Source organism: Pyrus communis, chromosome 14 (assembly GCF_041283825.1).
Source record: "Pyrus communis isolate YQ-2024b chromosome 14, ASM4128382v1, whole genome shotgun sequence".
NCBI classification, from domain to species: domain Eukaryota; kingdom Viridiplantae; phylum Streptophyta; class Magnoliopsida; order Rosales; family Rosaceae; genus Pyrus; species Pyrus communis.
In genome coordinates this window covers 363,726-383,148 of record NC_142578.1, presented here as the reverse complement: position 1 = coordinate 383,148, position 19,423 = coordinate 363,726, and the positions used below count along the sequence as shown (strand labels likewise).

The window sequence follows — 19,423 nt, the reverse complement described above, 5'->3', positions numbered from 1 at the left end:
GTGTTATATCCTGCAATTTGTAGGGATTTTTTTTTCTTCATGACTAATTAATTTTCTAACCTTAACTTGAATTAAATTTGGAAGTGAGCCAGTAGTTTTTCTTTCAACATCACCTAAATCCAACGAGTTATCAAATCCAATCTTATTATTAGATACCAAACATGATCTTAGGGTTATCAATAGTTCAGACATTATCTTTGAAGTACTTATGAAACGATAAAATTGGTACTTTAAAAAAATGCTTTATGTGAAACTTTAATAAAGTAGAAATCTGTCCTTAAGATTCCACAGGCAAATCAAATCAGTCCTTAATTATTGAAGAAATCAAACACAATCACTCCTAAAAATATTGCCTAGCAAACACTTCTTTTCTTCACAATCCCCTTCCAGCGCGACACTATCTCTTGCTCAACGTCTGTTACGCTCTTATGAACAGTAGACTTCACAGCCACCTCGCTGTCACGGACTACTTCATCGACAGTAGCCGTGACATGGGCAGTTTTGCTAGACACTTGGCCCGGGAGTGTGTCTATTTCCCTCATAACTTTGTCAATGTCTGAGATGAGCCTCTCCGCTAAGCCCCGGCTGAAATCCTCCCTAATAACCACGCGAAGAACAGCTACATGTTCCGCATTGGCTGGCATCGTGTAGGCTGGAACTATCCATCCGAACTTCCTCAAACTATCTGCTACCTCGAACACGGTGTGCTTGCTGCTGTCTTTTAGAGAAAAGGCCACAAGTGGCACTCCTATGTCTTTGGAGAGAATTTCAAACCGCCCTGTTCTCTCTAGTCCTTGTTTCAGCATTCTTGTATTCTCCATGCAGTTTTCCATCACATTTTTGTAACCCTAATACATACAGGGAAAGAGACACAACCTAATCAGACAATAAAACATCATTTTGCGTAAAATAAAACCGGAGAACATTTTAACTAATGTAGGTTTTTATGTACGTATGAAATGGTAGCAAAAGTTACCTCAAAACCGAGTCGAATGAACTGATAATACTGAGCAATTATCTGGCTAGAACCTACAGCACAACATATTACACACATAAAACTGTACAATTAGGGGCTGATTGTACAGGTAGAAGCACATAAAACTGTTTCCTCAGGATGCACATATGGTAGCCGGCGCGTCTCCAAAAAGTGTTTTTGCGACCCAAAAGCAAACTAATTAAACCAAGCTTTCTTAGGGTGTACATACTACATAGTACATATTGATAGATTATGTATAATTCAATACCTTTAGAAAAGTTGAGGGTGAAAGTGGGCTGATCAGATCCAAGGTAATTGATGTGAAATATAAGCTCGTCCGGCAAGTCCTCCTTACTCCCCCACACAACCCACCCAACACCGGCGTATACAAGGCCATACTTGTGACCACTCACAGTGATGCTCTTGACTAACGGCAAACGGAAATCCCACTCGAGCTCAGGATACAGAAATGGAGCAATAAAGCCTCCGCTGGCAGCGTCGACATGAATGGGAGTGTCCCAGCCCGTCTGCTTATTCTTTTCAACAAGGAGATCATGAAGGAGCTTCACATCTTCGAACTCTCCTGTTAGGGTTGAGCCTAGAATAGCAGCAACACAGATAGTGTTCTCATCAACCATCTCAACTGCTTTCGCAGGGTCCATCACGTAGTATCCCTCCGACAGCTTCACCTCCTTCAGTTCAACTTCGAAATACCTCGCGAATTTTTCCCAACAAACCTGCGGAATATATTTTGATGGAGAAATAACATTAGGCATGCGTCAATAATCTTTGGAAATCTCAGTTGAATACAACCCGTAAATGCAAGTCATCAGAGTAAGAATTCTGACCTGCACATTAGCTCCGGTGACAATGTTGGGCTTATCAAAAGGCTTTCCCTCTACTTTTCTCTTGTTCTGCCACTTCCTTTTGAAAGCTAGGCCTGCCAGCATAATTGCCTCTGAAGAACCTACTGTTGACACACCAACAGCAGTTTCGCCGTCTCCAATGGGAGCATTAAACAGATGTGCGATAATATTCACACAACGATTCTATATTGAAAGAGCAACAGAAAGAAATGTCAACATTACCAAGAAATGGCAAGTTTGAATTGGGACAATAGACATTTACCATAATCTTATCATCCTACAACTTTTAATTAAATTATTAGGTTTATGTTCTCGTAATGTTAGAAGCATATTGTTGTGCAAACATAATCTTCGTCCTTGGAAGTTCCATTTGATTGTTTTTATGTTATCGTTGAACAACAAGGGTAAAAAGTTACCTACAATGTCAAAACTTCGAAGCTGAATATCTAACTAGGAACCTTTTAGTTATAGTAGTTCTCACAAATGAAGCTGCATTTTTCTTTTACATAAAATTACAGTGGACAACATATTAACATTTACACAAATTGCCTAATAAAAAAAATATAAGATCAAAATATCAATAACATCAACAAGAATTTGGTTGAAAACAGTATAAGGTTAAAATATCATAAATTGCATCTATTTAATCTTTATTTTTTATGTTAACTAAAAAAATAATTGACCATAAAAGTGACAGAGAGAACATGTGTCCATGATAAATTGTTATCCGAACCCAAATCTTCTCCGGATCTAAAAAAATTGAGCCTAAGGATCAAATGATCCGGCCTATTAAAATTTGATCAAATGGCTACAAATAGAGAGCCCCTCTAAAAGATTGTAGTCGTTGGATCAAATTTTAACGGTCCGAATCATTTAATCCTTATACTCAATTTTTTTAGATCCGAAGAGGTTATGGGTTCTTGTTATCCTATCCCCAGTCCTAATCCTCTCACCCATATATACTACATTCTGGACCCACACGAGTGAATTTATAAGTAATACTTCTGTTGACTTGCATACTCCAATACGAGTCCGGATCCTAGTTGGATCTGAAGATCTTAAAAATCTGTGAATCGTGTACGTTCATTATACATCGTATAATTGAAAATTATTTTAAATATTTTTATTATACAGTACTTAAAAAAAACTGAACATACAATATAATGAACGGACACGATTCACAAATCCCTAAGATCCTTACCAAATAAATCCGGAGAGGAACCTGTTGGCTCGAATACTTCCTAGATCTCGACATATGGCGTTTAATTCTGTTTGCAAATTAAGTTGACTTTGTTATAATTAATATTAATATAATAAATAGTGAAGAAATACCTAGGAGAGACTATTCATGCAACCGGTTGTATATTTCTTATCTGATTTTCGTCAAATCACTGACGAAAGATACAAAATAAAAAAACAAAGACGAATGCAATATACAACCGATAACATAAAAAAATTTACCGTAAAAGTAAACGAGATGATAGATGGATGAACAGACCTGGAGTTCCGTAGTAACAGGGTACTCATCCATGTCGACGTAGTTTTTGTTCATGGCAGCCGTCATCAGCCGATCGCATTCGGGCTCCATCCACGTCGTCACGAACGACGCCAAGTTCAGCCGCGGATTCCCGTCCAGCATCAGCTCGTCGTTTATTATCTGATACGCCACGTCCTTTGGCATCGACGTCTCCGGCATCTGAAACCTACACAATTACACGTACACGTACGCATTGCTTAATTCTTGGTAAAAAAATCGCTACCTTTCATTAATATTACTTAGTGTTTATTAAACAAAAAAAAAAAGGGAAGTAAGGAATTAAAGAGTGGAAGAACATACTTAGGGAGGACGTTACGCACATATCTGGAAGCAAAGGTACTGTTCAGTTGCTCTCCAGGACGCTCACCGGATGCCGTTGAGATCACCATCTCAATAAATTGTTAAATTTAGGAAGAAAGAAGAAGAAAATAGGGAACAAAAATATGAAGCCTTGTTGCAGCTACAGAGGAGTTGATGGTTTTATACTCTTATCTCAAAACTTTATGGTAAATAAGAAGCAAGTGGGCAAAGTAATAAAAGCATAACGCATTGAAGGGACCTGGATTATCTCATCCTTTTTATTTTTTATGATCACAGTTAAATCACGTCAATATTTTATATTTTATTATTTGTATAAAAAATTTAATATAAAATATTAATATGACTTAACCGTGATCACAAAATATAAGAAGGGATGGTAGATGGGAAGAGCAGATGATCAGGCCTGTATTGAAGCACGTATGGCAGAAAAAGGACACGTACTGAAAATATTTGGCGAATTGGCCATTTTACCCATGCATTATTTTAAGGGAATCTTAATGATTAAAGCATCGCTATGGACTCATCCATCCTACACCCTACTTGTTTTGTTTTCTATCCACCTTGTGTCGGTAGAGAGAACAAAACGAAAATTTCTTTCATCAAATTCATTCAATTAATGAATCAGGATCTTTAAAATTAGATCTAATTGTTAAAATTATTATAACTTTTAAATAGACCTTTTATTTTTAACCGTTTGATCAAATTTCAAGAATTCGGATTCATTGATTGAGTGGATTTGATGAAAGTGATTTAGAGATGATCCATTTCCGAACAAAACGTCTTCAAGCACAAGTGGAGTTCATTCATTGGGTTAAATCGATGACAGTGAAGCCCATGTGGTACCATTTTTTTATAGGTTATGAGGGCATTACCGATAGGGACTCGGGGTTAAACTTGTAGGGTCATCCAATAAAAAATTATCACAATTTCAAAAGAGTAATGTTAGTAAGACTAAATTTATAAATAAAATTTACAAACCAAATAACATGTCACTAATAGAAAACAAACACGTTTATAAACGCTGAAGTAATAATCTAATCGCCAACTTCTGTGTTATTTAGCTTACAAATTTAATCCTCGTAGCATTACCTTGTTTAAAATATTTGTGGTGAGAGTGGGGTCAAAGTGGCCTTCTGTCCGACTCAAGTTTTTCGGGATACTTCAAGTGTCAAATCATCCACATTTTTAGTTCAATTATAAATTACAAGGCATGAACTAGTTAGTTTAAGACGTTATTAAAGACAGTTAAACATAATCATTACACACTATTTCTGTTATAATTTTATATTCCTCGTCTAAAACAGCTCCTATAGTTTATAGTAAATTGTAATTATGCAATAAGACTTAAGTTAATCAGATCAAAGGAAGTTGGGAAATCACGAAGTTAAGTAGTAGTTAACATCTAATTAGGGATGAATCGCTTTAAGGACGTGGCAAATGGTTACACAATTCAATACGATTTAAGGACGTGGCCCCCAGATAGGATCGGATGGGATCGGATCCGCTAAGCCAGCAACTATATAATCTTATCGTCTTTACACAATTCAATACGATTTTTGCTTGAAAGCGAAGGAAAACAAGGGAGCAAAGAAGCATAAGGAAAGAATTGCCGTTGGTATTGAAGTTGACCGACTGGTGGTGGACGCTTTACAGGAAGAAGCCGGTTGCCTTGGCTTCTCTTCTCGTGCGCTTTCATTTCTCCACGAACATTACGATTATGATTCGTGTAATTATAAAACCTTTTACTTATAAGTTGAAAAAAATACTACTAAACTGTAGTATTAAGTGGCAAAAATATTATATTGTGTTAATTTCTCCTCTTATATGAGCTGTTCCACTAGGTGTCCAATCAAAATTTCCCTCACGAAACATAACATTGTTCATGTATAGCTTACGTGTCTAAAGAGGGTGGGCCAAACCAATCAATCGACCTAATTTCCAAAAATCATAATTATTGATGAGTAAAATTTTCATACAGCATTGTCTGGGAAAATCATATTTGGTAACCGAAAGTATATTCTTTTATTATATCTCTCTTATCAGCGAGTCAATGTCAATGACCCACTACACCAACGAACAATTAAAAATTAAACTAATTTCACAATAGCGGTGAAAAATGGGAGGAGTGATTGCTATCTGCTAACTAAAGGACACTCCATGTGGTAGTCCACTATCCTAATATATAGGATATTAATTTTTTACTCATGTTTCTCTGGTTTGAAACTTTTAGGGACGCTGTTTGGTTTCAAACCATGTCTTTCATCATTCCATAAGCAGCTTTTCCGCTGAAAAAGGAACGAAACAAAATTGACAGAATAGTTGATCGGAAATATAGAGCATACACACCATTTTTTGAAATAACAAACTGGAGATTATCCGCTGATACGGACCTGTAAACTGAATCGAGAACAACCCCAGTGGTTGCAGCAATCTCCTTGACAACATTAAGCTCCTCAGAGGTGTTAATTGCATATCCTAGACCTTTGGCCTGTCAAGCCACAATATACAATTGCTTCATGATTTGTAAACAACATCTAAACAGTTAAAACCCATGATATTTCGAAACTAGTTCAATCATGCAATTGTACCCCCACTGAAAATCAGTAAAATCAAAATATTAGACTGACGGAAGTAACATTAATCATATTCAACATAAAAAAATTCTATTGCGTTACGCTATTATACTCAATGTAGAAAACATGTGAGATAATATTCGTTCTTCACGTATGAAAAGAAGCAAACCTGCCACAAGCAGCAACAATATTCTCGAGGAACATTTGATAAGCTCCGATAAAAGGCATGCCTAATTAAAATGGACTTGAAACAGTTAAAAAGGCAATGTTGACTAGAAAGGAAACGCAGCACACCGCGCTCCCGACTTTGGCACACTCTTCTCTTGCAGCAAATACAACACGAGCTCCAACCAAACAATCGACGAGAAGATTGCCTGTCAGTCCAGGATTTTTGTCCAAGAGAACCTGCACTACATCAAGATGCATCAGCAAAGAGTGTGCGGAATAACTTACTTGATTGAAAAGAATATTTTTACTTTAAAACCAGCAGTAAAAGCAAGAGATGGAAATTGACCTTTGGGGTGCTTAGAGTGAGATAACGGTCAAGGTTGAGATACTTGGCAGCCACTGCAGTTGCTCAACAATGGTTGCTTTGGATGCTCCCCATCGTTATGACACAGTCAGCACCCTTTGCCACGGCATCGGCCATCAAGAATTCCAATTTTCTGACTTTGTTACCGCCCACTTGCGTTCCCGAAAGATCATTATGCTAGATATTCACAACGAATCAATGAATTACACCTCGAAAAGAGCTTATCGAAGTTTTGATTACGAAAACCTGCATACAAAATGTAGCCTATTTATTCACAAGTCTCAATATTTGATTAGGTGGAGCTTCGGGCTTGTTTAGGACTGCATTTGTAGAAAGAAATTTGGCTCATAAGTGCTTATGCTGGAAAGATGCTTCTCCATAAAGCACTTCTAAATTTTTTTTAACAAACGTAGCTAGTAAGTGCTTTTTGGGTTTCAGAAAAGCACTTTTAACCGTTCGAGAATCATTTCCAAACAGACCCCAAAAGTCACACAATTTACAAAAGCCGAATGGGATTTTGTGTAGGAAATCAAATACCAGTGAGAAAAAAGCAAGGACCTTTAACCAGACCTTGGTGTTGGGGGCCAAACTGGGAAGATTCCATTTATGAATTGGAGTTGGAAACTGAAAAGTGATAGGTGACAACAAATAACAAACAGAAAAGGTAATCAAATAGTAAAGAAATAAAAGGAGGGGAAGAAGAGAAATGGGTTTTACTTGTCCGAGGGAGAAGGTATGAGGAGGATGGACTTGATATGGGATGCCCAAGACGGAGGAGCGTAGGCCTTTTTGGTCAGGAAGTCCATCGCCACCGCCTTTGCAGCAGGGTCGGAGTTGTTGGTGTTTGCGTCCACTTCCATTGTGTTGAACGGAGGAATGGGGAGCGACTGCAAGGCATGCCATTGTATACATGGTTTCTGCTCTCTTTGCATTCTTTGTCTCTGCTTTTTCTTACGCTTTTCTCTGCTCTCTGAGTAACACAGATTTTTTTTTTTTTTTTTTCTCCTCTTTGAGTAAATAGCTTTCACTTTTTTGGCCGACGAAGAAAAAACGAAAAAAGGAAGCTATAAATAAATTTTGTTGTACTTCTTATTGTTTAGGAATGTGATCGTATAATTCTCTAAATAGGAATTCAATAGCGTCCAAAATAGGGGAAAACAATTGGTCCAAAATAGGGAAACGCTATTGGACAACGGATTCTTAAGCAACAGGCAAATTTGCAATTCACAACATTAGAAAGAGAGATAAGACACAACACAAACAACAATCATATTTCCATTAAACTGAGCACTACTCTTAGTTAATACGAGCTAATTTCTTATGCATCCTTCAGTACAGCATACACTTCGATTTGAGGATTTCTCACCCCTATAAACTGAGCACTACTTCGATTTATCTCGAGCCTTAGAACATTTTCCCGAGACCATCAATCCGAGGAACAGATTCGTTGACATCCATCCGACGCCAATTTCCCAACAACGGAGCCATCTGTTCTACCTTGTCGTACAACCCAAGTAGCCCGCCTGTGTGTATGAAGAGGACCTTTCTTCCTTCCCACTTCTTTGGATTCTCAGCCATGTCTTTCATCATTCCATAAGCAGCTTTGCCACTGTACGAGGAACAAAGTGAAATTGATTAAAATTGTTGATTGGAAATATAAAGTACACTCATGAATTTTGGTAATAACAAAGTGGAAACTAATACTGCTACGGACCTGTAAACTGGATCAAGAACAATCCCAGTGGTCGCAGCAATCTCCTTGACAAAATTAATCTCCTCAGAGGTGTTAATTGCATAGCCCAGACCTTTGGCCTGTTGAACCACAATATATAATTCCTTTTTTGGAGTTTACAGTTTAGCATTACAACCACTATAGTAAGATCGGCCTCAAAAGAATATGTACAATGAATTTACAGACTAATCTGATATGATACTCACATTCTGAATGTCAACAATATTACGTGAATCAACACCTGCCTCAAGCCCGTCAAGTAGGCCTTGAACATAGTCGTAGAAGTAATCAGGGTCATCACAGACAGAAAATGCGTTAACCTGCAGAGCAAAGGAACAAATAATTACATGACACGTCAGGAGTAGCGAATTGATCATCTACAGAAAGGAATCTAATGACATACTTTTGCCTTCAACGAACTGAGCCAAGAAGCCAATGACAAACCAGCAACTGTACCCCCACTGGAAATCGATAAAATAAAAACATTAATTAGAGGGAAGTGATATTAATCACAATCACAATCAACATAAACAATTATAGAGTGACATATATGCAGTCTTTCCATTTCACAAAAATAAATTGGAGTTAAATCCAATAAAAAAAAAGAGATGGCATAGCAAACCTGCCACAAGCAACCACAATATCATCAAACTTTACTTTGTCTATTCCACTCTGAAGCTGCTCCTCAATCTCACGTATTGCTTCAATATAGCCCCTGAATATAAGAAAATACACAACGTGATATCAACAAAAACTAAACGACAGCTATTATGATCAACAGTGAGCACAAAATCAAGGAATATTGGATTTTCAAACTTTATAACCTTAAAAAAACACTAAACCATTATGAGAAACTGACGCCTCAAAACCCTCGCCCCTCCTTTCTCATTTAGAAGACCCCAAACATAAGGTTTATACCATATGATATTAGTCATCATGGATTATTGTGAAGAACATTTACCAGCACTAAATACAGATTAAAGCTTGAAAAGTCAAGAAAAATATGAAAGATTTCTCATTTCCAATATGAAGCAAAGATATTGCATCCAATTCTAGGAACCCAAAATAATTAATGATTAATAGATATGGCACTTGAAAGAAAATAGAGAAAATAAATACGAAAGTGCATAAAAAGAGTTTTGCACAAAACAGACTACCCATGAAGATTTCAATCAAAATACAAACCCAATCTCACCAAGTTCCGAGGGAATTTGATCCGCCAACAGGAATAACATATGGCCTTCTTCCTTCTTTTAGTAGTTTTTCCTTTAAGAGATTAGTGAGAACCTGGGACCAAATTTAATATAAGAAGCAAAATCACTATAGGAATAGAAATCGAAATATATGAATTCATTATTATCAGAAATGCATGTTCTTGACCCCAAAAGAAATACAAAATGGTAAAACAGTAAGATAATTGGTTGTATGCTCTTTCTTCCCAATCTGTTGAGCGATGGATCATTTAAAAAAGAAAGATCACTTGATATGCAGTTCATAACAACCAAGTCTTAATAGAATTACTTAGCCAGTGATCACTGTTTTCAACTTCAGACTCAAACCATAAATATATTAAAAGGAAAACTTAAAAGAAATAGACACTGTTGACAAGAAAGGAAAAACTAGCATACCCCACTCCCGATTTTTGCATACTCTTCTTTTGAAATTAAATCAATATGAGCTCCAACTAAACGCTCAACCAGGAGATTGCCAGTCAGTCCAGGATCTTGGTCCACAAGAACCTGCAATAGGTCAAGGGGCAATAAGCAATTTGATTATAAAAACAAGTCGTGAAACTTAGAGACGGAAATCAACCTTTGAAGTACGTAGAATGAGATAGCAGTCAAGATTGAGATACTTGGCAGCCACTGCAGTTGCACGACAGTGGTTGCTTTGGATGCCCCCTATCGTCACGATACAGTCCGCACCCTTCTCTACCGCATCTGCCATCAAGAACTCCAATTTTCTGACTTTGTTACCGCTCAGTTGCATTCCCGAAAGATCATCACGCTAGATATTTGCAAATACTTCTGTCAGTGTAAAACCAGGAAAGTGAAGATATAAAACCAAAATAATAACTCATATATTTACACCTCAAAAATTGCAAACTATAATTCTACACATAAGTCATGGGGGGCATAAAATCCACAAATCCAGCTCTGAAGTTAAAGTTATAAACTTCAACAAAAGATGCAACATTTTCGTCAAATTCGCGGTTAAAAGTCTCGATATTTGATTCAGTGAAAGCTAACTTAATCTGAGCATTCATCAGTAATAAATTAACAATTCAACGTACATGTATCATTATATATCACACAAATGATAAAACCCAAATGGTATTTTTCTATAGGAAATCAAATACCAGTGAGAAAAATGTAAAAGAAAATACCTTTAACCAGACCTCAGTGTTGGGGGGCAAATTGGGAAGATTCCATTTTTGAATTGGAGTCGGAAGCTGCGATAACAAACACAAAGCAGCTGCTATTCAGTAATCAATACAATCAGAAGCAGTATTCGCATAGACAAATATGAGCAGATGAAGAGAATTGGGTTTTTACGTGTCCGAGAGAGAAGGTGTGAGAAGGGATGGGGTTGATGTGGGACGCCCAAGGAGGAGGAGTGTAGACCTTTTTCGTCAGGAAGTCCATCGCCGCCGCCTTCGCCGTCGTATTGGAGGTGTTGGTGGTGGCGGCCTCCGCTGCCATAGTGTGAATCCGATGAGACTGTAAGAGAAGGCGAGTGTGTTGGGGTTGGGATTGGGAGAAGACGGTGAGTTTGTTAATCGGAGAGAAGAGGAAGCTGCGACTAACCAACATTTCTTTTCATTCCATTTCCATGCTCTCTGTCTTTACTCTATTTCTCTGACGCCATTTTTGTTTGTCGTCTTTCCTTTGGAGTTTTTTTATTCGTTTTTTCCAAAGACAATTATCCTTTCGAATTATTTGTCTTTTTATCTTTACCAAAAATAATTATCGACAATTTTTTTTTTTGATAAACCAAAATAATTTTTGGAAGAGAAATTCAGATAAAACGACAAAGTGAGAAGTTATGTCAATTTCAAGAACTAGTATAGCTAATAGAATTATTTCTAATTTTTTCTTTAACCAAAAATGATTATCACACTCCTGCATCTCTTAGTATTGGATGCTCGTTATGTTTCATTTTAGTTTCTTTTTGTTAAGAATTTAGCCCTATTTTTTTACCTGAAAAAACGAAAGAAACAAGGAGTTATGATTTTGTTATTGATAGGAAAAAAATTATATAAAATGACGGAAAAATAGGAAAGAAGAGCAATTAAAGGAAAAATAAGAGACTAATTAGATAATGTGAGAAAAGTACAATATTAAGAGAATATAACTTGTAGATAGCAAGTGATCCTTTACTATAATGGGGGAAGGGGGTCTTTTCACCCTTTCCTGGTACTACCGTACTACTTTACTATCAGTCACTCAGGAGTATTTGGCCTTATAAGGTGGTTCTTGCTGATTCACACGTCTCCCATGCTCTATAATTATTATATATAATTTGAAATAATTTCATATTTAAATATTAAGTTTTAAATAAAATCAAGTAATGTAATTAAGTTTAGAATCTTATTCTATTTTCTATATTTATTGTATATTACAATCTTATAATATTATTATTTATTATATATAATTCGAAATAATTTCATATTTATTTAATAAATAATTTTATTTAGAATTATCTTCTAATTCTAAATTAACGGAATGGTTAGTTATAGCCATTTTATTAGTTTTAGTTATGGCTATTAATTTAATTTAAAATTAATAATACTCAAATCTTCCTTTTCTTTGTTTTGTTAGGTTATAATGTTATAGAAGGCTTGCCCTAAGAATAACATGAAAGATCATAATGAAACACTCCTCTAGTTTCATTCGGAAAGGTGGAAGAGTATCATCTCTTTGCATGACGGTGTGAGTTCGAACCTCATCAGTGCTTAATCTAACTTACAAATGCTATCGCTCTACTAAAAAAAAAAAAATAAAATAAAATAAAAAAACTTATACATAATGTGGCATTAGCTCACTAAATTATAATAATCATGAGAACCATCTATGACACACACTATTTGTTTCTCAACGAACGTGATTGAAGATAAACACGAAAAGTGTGGAAATACTTCCCCTGCAATAAATTTGGAGTACTTTTGAAGTTTGCCATCCCCACTCTTGAATGTGGTAGCTACTAGCCCACTAGTATGGTGCCCATGTAAGCTCGAAAGCTCTAATCTTGCATGCAAAACTTGATTAGAAAATTAAAAAAAAAGTATTTTAAGTATTTATAGGCAAGAAGAAAGCTTTACCGTGTGGAACTATAATAATATGAAATTGGAGGGAGATTGGGAGGGAAGCTTTGAGAGGTGGAAGAATGATAGGTGTTCGGGTGAGATTAGGTTTGGGGAAATCAGCACAGTAATTTTAGTTCTTGTTATTCTCAGCCTCACACCTAAATTTGGGGAGCTTTCTCTGCAACTACAATCCAATCTTTCTTTTTGCAATTTTAGACTTTTTTTTTTTTTACTCCAAGATTTTGATTCATGGGTTGCTGTCAAATTTAGTACTAGATTCCTAATCAATGGTTCAAGTTAGCCAATCCCACTTCTTTTGATTTTTTTTTAGGGAATTTCTTCATATTTTTGGGTATTTTTTGGGATAAACTTAGCTGGGTTTCTGTCTAAATTTAATGAGTGGGTTGTAGAATAGATAGAATTTTAGTCTGAGGATTGTGAGTAAACCATTTTTGTTTCTATTTTCTCTGTTTTTCTTCCTTTTTATCCACATTTTTGCATTTCTGCTCTCAGTCTCAATCCTTTTTGTTATTTTTGCCAGCTTGTGTGTTATGAAAGCAATGCCTTTCACCTGTTAGAGGATAAAAGCGAATAAGGCTTTGTTTGTGTTTCGACCTTCATCTTGAACACCTTTGAGGTACTTTGCCTTCAACCCCCTTGTTCTTTTATCCGCAGATTATGAATATTTGGAGAGAAGAATGTTCTTTTATTTTTGGAATTGTTGTTTTAGTTACGTGATTAACTTAATTGATTCGAGTGGATTGACATAGTATCGTTGCCTCATTTGATTGAATTAAGGTTAAGGCATTACTGTTGTGTTTTGCGTTACCCTTGTAATTGTTGTCTTAGTTAGTGTTTGAGAGTTTTTGTGGACGGATGCAACTTGTAAACCAAGGCCAAACCCATCCAATAGAAAACCAGGCTTTTCGACAAAACCAAGGTTGCAGGACGAAGGTGTCAATAAGCCATGTCTGAGCTGCAATAAGAATTTTCGATGCAATCAATATATGACTACGGGACAGGTAAAGCCGCTAGCTAACAGCCTAACACAACGCTTCTGAGAACGGCATAATAAAGTGATGTTTCTGGGTTGCCAACTGATTTGGATTCTAGGATAGAGAGAAGATGCTACAATTTGGTTCTCTTGTGTTTGTTATCAATATAAGGCTGGTCTGGTGTGATAATAGATATTAGTTGGTAGCGAGAAGGTCCGAGGATGTTTCTGCATTACAGGATTCCAACTTTGGTTGGTGAAAATGTGCTGAAAGTGTGCAATGCAAACTAACGAAACTAATGCATATGCTGATTGCGAAAAAGTGCTAAAAGTTGGGGTTCTTCTCAATGCACTGTAATTGTAAAATCTAACTTGCTGATGCTGTGAAGTGTTTAGATGTTGATTACATTAGCACCTTATAATTTCGTATTAGAACATCACTAACTGTTTTATTTATGCTGACGACGTGGGCAGGCACGGCAAAAGATGCATTGTGCCCTTCCAAGGACCACCAGTGATACTGATGTCCAGAAAATTTCAGACAGAAGAAGAGATTTGTTATTATGGAAACAACGAAAAAGTTCTAGAACATCTTTGGAGGTAATATATGTCTATTTTACAAATCAATTTTGATGTACTTCACTTCTCGGCTATGACTTGAAACAATTATCTGACCAGTCTTCTGCGGGTTACCTTGCTCAGGATTGTGAAGTGCCTTCTGTCACATGGAGGAACTCTGATCGTAGGTAAAATTGTTTCGGTTTCCATTGCCTAATTGCTTTGTTTCTCACGGCTATATGGTGAAACTAATCCACTAAATTGAGTTTGTATATGCTTTGATGATTTTGCGTATTACTTAATCATCATAAATACTTTTAATACATAACATAATGCACGTCAGCGTTTGTTAGACATCGCTAAGATTATCAAAGCTTTTGTACCTTTTATTTTCTGGTCCTCTCCTGTTATAGCTGGGTAATGACTTTTTATTTGACATTTCAGGTGTGGTATCTTTACATTCCTTTCCCTTAAACCTGATGAACAATGGAGAATCGTAGCACTACCATCACAATGTCCTTACAATATACATCAGTCGGTATCTGATACTCCGGTGAATATGGATAGTCTACATCTGCTTTACCCGCCTCCATTGAACCCATTCAAGGTTACTCGACACAGGGTTCAGAAAGTGCTTCCTCTTGACGCCACTTATTCTGTCAATTCATTTACAAGTAGAAGGTTCACTGGTTCAAGCGTGCGACACCAACCTCGAAATAAGACCTTGACAAATAAAGCTACTAAGTGTAATGGAGTTCCTAGGAAATCTTTTCACAAGTCAATAACCAGCAGTGATTCCGCAAGTGCCATCCCAAATGGTTCTAATGCTATTAACTCATCAAATATGAGTATCGGCAACCAAAAACTAGACAACACCGCAAAAAGAAGTTCGAGAAAGAAGAATAGAAAGAAGGGAAAACAGAACAAGAAGTTTTCATGCAACACTGGCTCTAATGAATCGGAAGTGCTGTCTGAGGAATATCCCAATGGAAGTTCAGCTTCTAAAACCTGTGGTAACAATGATGGGGACAGACCATTGTCTTCTTCAACTGCACCAGATAATTCATTGCCAGATGGTAGGGCCAAGAATTCTGAAACGTCAAATACATGCACCTCTTCAAGTGATGAGGCGGGTATATCGTCTGTCGGTAATTTTGAAAATCAGGTTCTGCTCAAAGACTCTGGATTTCCCATCTTCAACGGTGTGGAAGGTATTCATCCACAGACAAGCTGTTGCAATGATATGTATACCAAAGGTTACTCTGACATCCATGACTCATTCATTTTGGATTCAGTTTCATTTGGTTCATACAGTGATAATAGTACTAATGCTGGTCATGATGAAAAACATGCTGAGACTGAAATTCACGAAATATATATTTCTGAACCGCCAAGTTTGAGTTCAAGAAAGGGATATTTCTCTTGTCAAAGCTCGTTAAATGATGCCGTGGACTCCTACGACCACACTGAGGGAACAAGGCATGGTATTCAGGGTCGTAGCAACAGTGACGTGCAACTCATTGCGCTTAACAAGAGAAGTAAACAAAACAAAGTAGCACCTCGAAATTCAAATGTCTCTAAATTTGGAAGTTCTGGAAATCTGCATGCTCGTACAGGGAAGGAAAACAATCAGTCTGTCTGGCAAAAGGTCCAGAGGAATGATTCCGGCGACTGCACTGGTGAGTTGAAGAAAGCAAGTTCTGTTTACTCACGGTATGATATCCCTCTGAGAGAGTCTTATTTTCTTAAAAGAACCTGTAATGCTGCTGATGTAAATGCCTTTCCAAAGAATGGGGATAGAAAACAGCAAGAAGATAAGGTTTCAAAGAAATTGAAAAGAAAGAGCGATCCGGCTTTGAAACAAGAATACAATTGTTATCCTAGGAAGGGGTCTCATGCCGGCATGTCCGGCTTAGATGGTTGTGTGAAGGATAGGATAGAACAAAATGATATATCAGATCAGGCGAAGGACAACAAAGGATTAGATCTTGCTACAAGATCTTGTTCTCCACCTAGCTGTCTGAGCGCTGGATTTCAGAGCAGCAAAGTAGAATGCATGACTTCTGAATCAGTTCCCAGGATGCAACTCTGTCCAAATGAAATGGCTCATCTTGAAAGTGTCGGTAATAGTGTCTCTCACGTGAAGAATCAAAGTGTAAGAAATGAGAGTAGCACAATGCAGTCTCCAGTTTACCTTCCTCATCTACATTGTAATACAGCAAGTCAAGAAGTACAGAAAGAAACCTCTCTTGCGGAAAGCAGGCAAAACTATAGTACTTCTGCATCTTTTACGCACAAGTGGATGCCAATTGGGTTAAAGAATCCCGGATTGACAAACTCTACTAGATCTGGCAGTTCATCACTTGAACATTCTGATGAGGCAGCTTCCAGGAGATGGACTCTTAAAGACACTGCTAAAGGGTACGCGGCTTTCAATACTCACAATCCTGTTTCTGATGTTGCAGTTGTGTGCCCAGGTCAAAGTTCTGGAGACTTAACTTGTTCTTCCAACGGATTCGAGGGAAGGCTTCCAAAACCAAGTACAACTGAAGAACTGATCAATAACAAGCTCAATGCAGCTAACTACATCAAAAACTCTGACGTACCTAGAGATGTAAATGCATTTGAAGCTGATTCAAACAGAATACTAGAAGCAGTAAATAATGCTTGTAGGGCACAACTGGCATCCGAAGCTGTTCAAATGGCCACTGGTCGCCCCATTGCTGAATTTGAAAGACTTCTTTATCATTCATCCCCGGCTATTCATCAGTCGCCCAATTCTGTAAGTTGTCATACTTGCTGCTCAAGGAACCAGGTTGATCAGGTTGGGGGTGTGCCATTGTGCAGACATGAGACACCTGACATCAGTTTAGGAAGCCTATGGCAGTGGTATGAGAAATATGGTAGCTATGGTCTGGAAATAAGGGCCGAGGAACTTGGAGATTCAAAGAGATTGGGTGCTGATCGCTTTGCATTTCGTGCTTATTTTGTCCCTTATTTGTCAGGAATTCAGTTATTCAAGAATGGAAATGTTGATTATGTAGATGCTAACAATAGGTTTCCTGGTTCTGATGCGCCAAGCGCAAGCCTGGATAGTGACACATCCAAAAATTCCTCTAGCATTGGTAGTCTTCCACTATTTTCATTACTTCTTCCTCAGCCTGATCATAAGGAAGATGTGGTCACTCCACCGCTTGTAAATCAACAGTGTATTTTAGAACAATCTTCTGCTTCTGCCAGAGATGTATCTGTTCGATTAACTGACACAACAGGGTCCGGTGATTTAGAGCTACTGTTTGAATATTTTGAATCAGAACAACCTCAGGTTAGACGACCTTTATATGACAAGTAAGTATCCTTTTATATTTTTTTACTAAAGTTGTCATTTAAAACGATGTAGTATTTACTTTGTAGCTTGTCATAGATCCTAAGGAACTTTATGTATTTGTTGAAGATCTTATATCTGGTGCCCTTCATTTCAGGATAAAAGAGCTGGTACGAGGTGATGGACTGTCACATTCTAAAGCTTATGGAGATCCAACAAATCTAAACTCTAAAAATCTAAATGATCTGCATCCCAGATCCTGGTTAGTAATAAAACTGGCTTCAATCTCTTTAAAATGTAAAATATGTATTTGTAATCGACCGTTTTTAGTTTCACAAGACGAAGCAAAATTATTAGTAATACAACTGATGCCGAGCAAATTCTAAGTAGTACATGACTTTCAAGTGCCATCTGAATTTTCAGGTACTCTGTGGCATGGTATCCAATTTACCGGATACCTGATGGTAACTTACGTGCAGCATTTCTGACTTACCATTCACTCGGTCATTTGGTCCATAGAAGTACCAAATTTGAGTCTCATAAATTGGATACTTGTATTGTATCTCCAGTTGTGGGTCTGCAAAGCTACAATGCTCAGGTAGTCATGACTAATAGTGCATAGATGCACAAATATTGCGCAGCTGTGGCATATAGTTGAGGCATATTGTAAAAGTTGCTGCGCTTATTAATTAATATATATTGTGTCACGTGTGCACAGGCTGAATGTTGGTTCAAGTTAAGGCCCTCAGCACCGAGGCAGACAACAGTAACACCACGGGGCTTAAACCCTTGTGGAGTACTACAAGAGCGTTTGAGGACACTTGAGGAGACAGCATCGCTTATGGCAAGAGCTGTTGTGAGCAAAGGAAGTACGACATCTGTAAACAGGCATCCGGACTACGAGTTCTTCCTCTCTCGGCGACGCTGGAGGACTTCGTAAAGTCTTAACTAATTCATTTTAACAACTGGTACAACTCGTTGAGTAGTCTTCCAAATTAAGCATATTTAACATTAGATAGGGAGAAAGAGTTACCTTACCACCCTTTTCCTGACCTTGTGTTTTTTTGCTTACACTGGTTTGACCCCCCATAAATATGTAGTGTGTATATATAGCTTTCCTCTCTGTTTTTGTGTTTCAGTTTATGTAAATGTGTGTACATAATTTTCCTTGTAGTATTATTCTGTAAATAGTGCTGGGTTTGAAGATTGGATGCAGTTACTAATACAACGATTCTTTGATATAACCTTTCATTTCATGATGCTTATATATTTGAGCGGTTCACCTATAATTGGGCTATAGATTTGTATTATATTTATGTACATATACACATACGCCTTTCTACAGAGAGGTTGGGGAGAGAAGGGGAGAGTTTTGGAGAAAAGCCCCCAGCCAAGCAGAAGATCTGAGCAGCCACCAGACTCGAGGATCCGTGCCTCGAGATGATGACTGACGCCCAAAGACAACACCCACAAGTCCAGAGCACCTCTATTAAAATTGACCATGAAAACACAAATTTATACAACTTGCCGACTTGATCACGACTGACAATCCCTCGGATTCCCAGATCCTTCCTATATTCTGCTCTGTCCAAAGTTGCAAACTGGAATATATAGCCGAGATAATGGGAATCAAGTACAAAAAGCAACACTCGCAACTTGGTAGTTTCAGCTGTGGAACCCAACATCTACTCGGCGCGTACCAA

At 37.4% G+C, this 19,423-nt stretch overlaps 4 protein-coding genes across 13 annotated transcripts; 1 reads left to right on the top strand and 3 right to left on the bottom strand.

Annotated features, from left to right (window-relative positions):
• Positions 1–222: 222 nt before the first annotated feature.
• On the bottom strand, positions 223–3,930 carry LOC137712958 (glutamate decarboxylase 4). The gene is made up of 6 exons (XM_068452170.2): positions 3,680–3,930; positions 3,341–3,545; positions 1,825–2,025; positions 1,245–1,713; positions 977–1,029; positions 223–848 (listed from the first exon to the last, which is right to left on the bottom strand). Exons 1-6 carry the CDS (start codon positions 3,766–3,768, stop codon positions 354–356), a joined length of 1,512 nt encoding a protein of 503 aa, XP_068308271.2. The 5' UTR covers positions 3,769–3,930; the 3' UTR covers positions 223–353.
• A 1,705-nt stretch (positions 3,931–5,635) lies between these two features.
• On the bottom strand, positions 5,636–7,910 carry LOC137712802 (D-cysteine desulfhydrase 1, mitochondrial). 7 transcript variants are annotated; one of them, XM_068451964.2, is made up of 3 exons: positions 7,343–7,910; positions 6,091–6,188; positions 5,636–5,985 (listed from the first exon to the last, which is right to left on the bottom strand). In XM_068451964.2, exons 1-3 carry the CDS (start codon positions 7,715–7,717, stop codon positions 5,946–5,948), a joined length of 513 nt encoding a protein of 170 aa, XP_068308065.2. In that variant the 5' UTR covers positions 7,718–7,910; the 3' UTR covers positions 5,636–5,945. The 7 variants fall into 7 exon arrangements, with proteins under 7 accessions (XP_068308065.2, XP_088540298.1, XP_088540300.1 ...); XM_088684172.1 differs by having other exon boundaries at positions 7,364–7,910; XM_088684174.1 differs by having other exon boundaries at positions 7,376–7,910.
• A 154-nt stretch (positions 7,911–8,064) lies between these two features.
• LOC137712803 (bifunctional D-cysteine desulfhydrase/1-aminocyclopropane-1-carboxylate deaminase, mitochondrial) lies at positions 8,065–11,452 on the bottom strand. The gene is made up of 10 exons (XM_068451966.2): positions 11,093–11,452; positions 10,924–10,989; positions 10,350–10,544; positions 10,166–10,276; positions 9,733–9,824; positions 9,160–9,252; positions 8,941–8,998; positions 8,744–8,857; positions 8,520–8,617; positions 8,065–8,414 (listed from the first exon to the last, which is right to left on the bottom strand). Exons 1-10 carry the CDS (start codon positions 11,348–11,350, stop codon positions 8,210–8,212), a joined length of 1,290 nt encoding a protein of 429 aa, XP_068308067.2. The 5' UTR covers positions 11,351–11,452; the 3' UTR covers positions 8,065–8,209.
• A 1,136-nt stretch (positions 11,453–12,588) lies between these two features.
• Positions 12,589–19,009, top strand: LOC137713795 (uncharacterized). 4 transcript variants are annotated; one of them, XM_088684718.1, is made up of 8 exons: positions 12,589–12,764; positions 13,385–13,480; positions 14,312–14,437; positions 14,540–14,583; positions 14,840–17,743; positions 17,878–17,982; positions 18,144–18,318; positions 18,439–19,009. In XM_088684718.1, the coding sequence occupies exons 3-8, from the start codon at positions 14,324–14,326 to the stop codon at positions 18,658–18,660; spliced, it is 3,564 nt and encodes a 1,187-aa protein (XP_088540844.1). In that variant the 5' UTR covers positions 12,589–12,764; positions 13,385–13,480; positions 14,312–14,323; the 3' UTR covers positions 18,661–19,009. The 4 variants fall into 4 exon arrangements, with proteins under 4 accessions (XP_088540844.1, XP_088540841.1, XP_088540843.1 ...); XM_088684715.1 differs by having other exon boundaries at positions 12,650–12,764; positions 14,516–14,583; XM_088684716.1 differs by lacking the exon at positions 12,589–12,764 and adding an exon at positions 12,868–12,938 and having other exon boundaries at positions 14,516–14,583.
• The last annotated feature ends 414 nt before the right edge of the window (positions 19,010–19,423 follow it).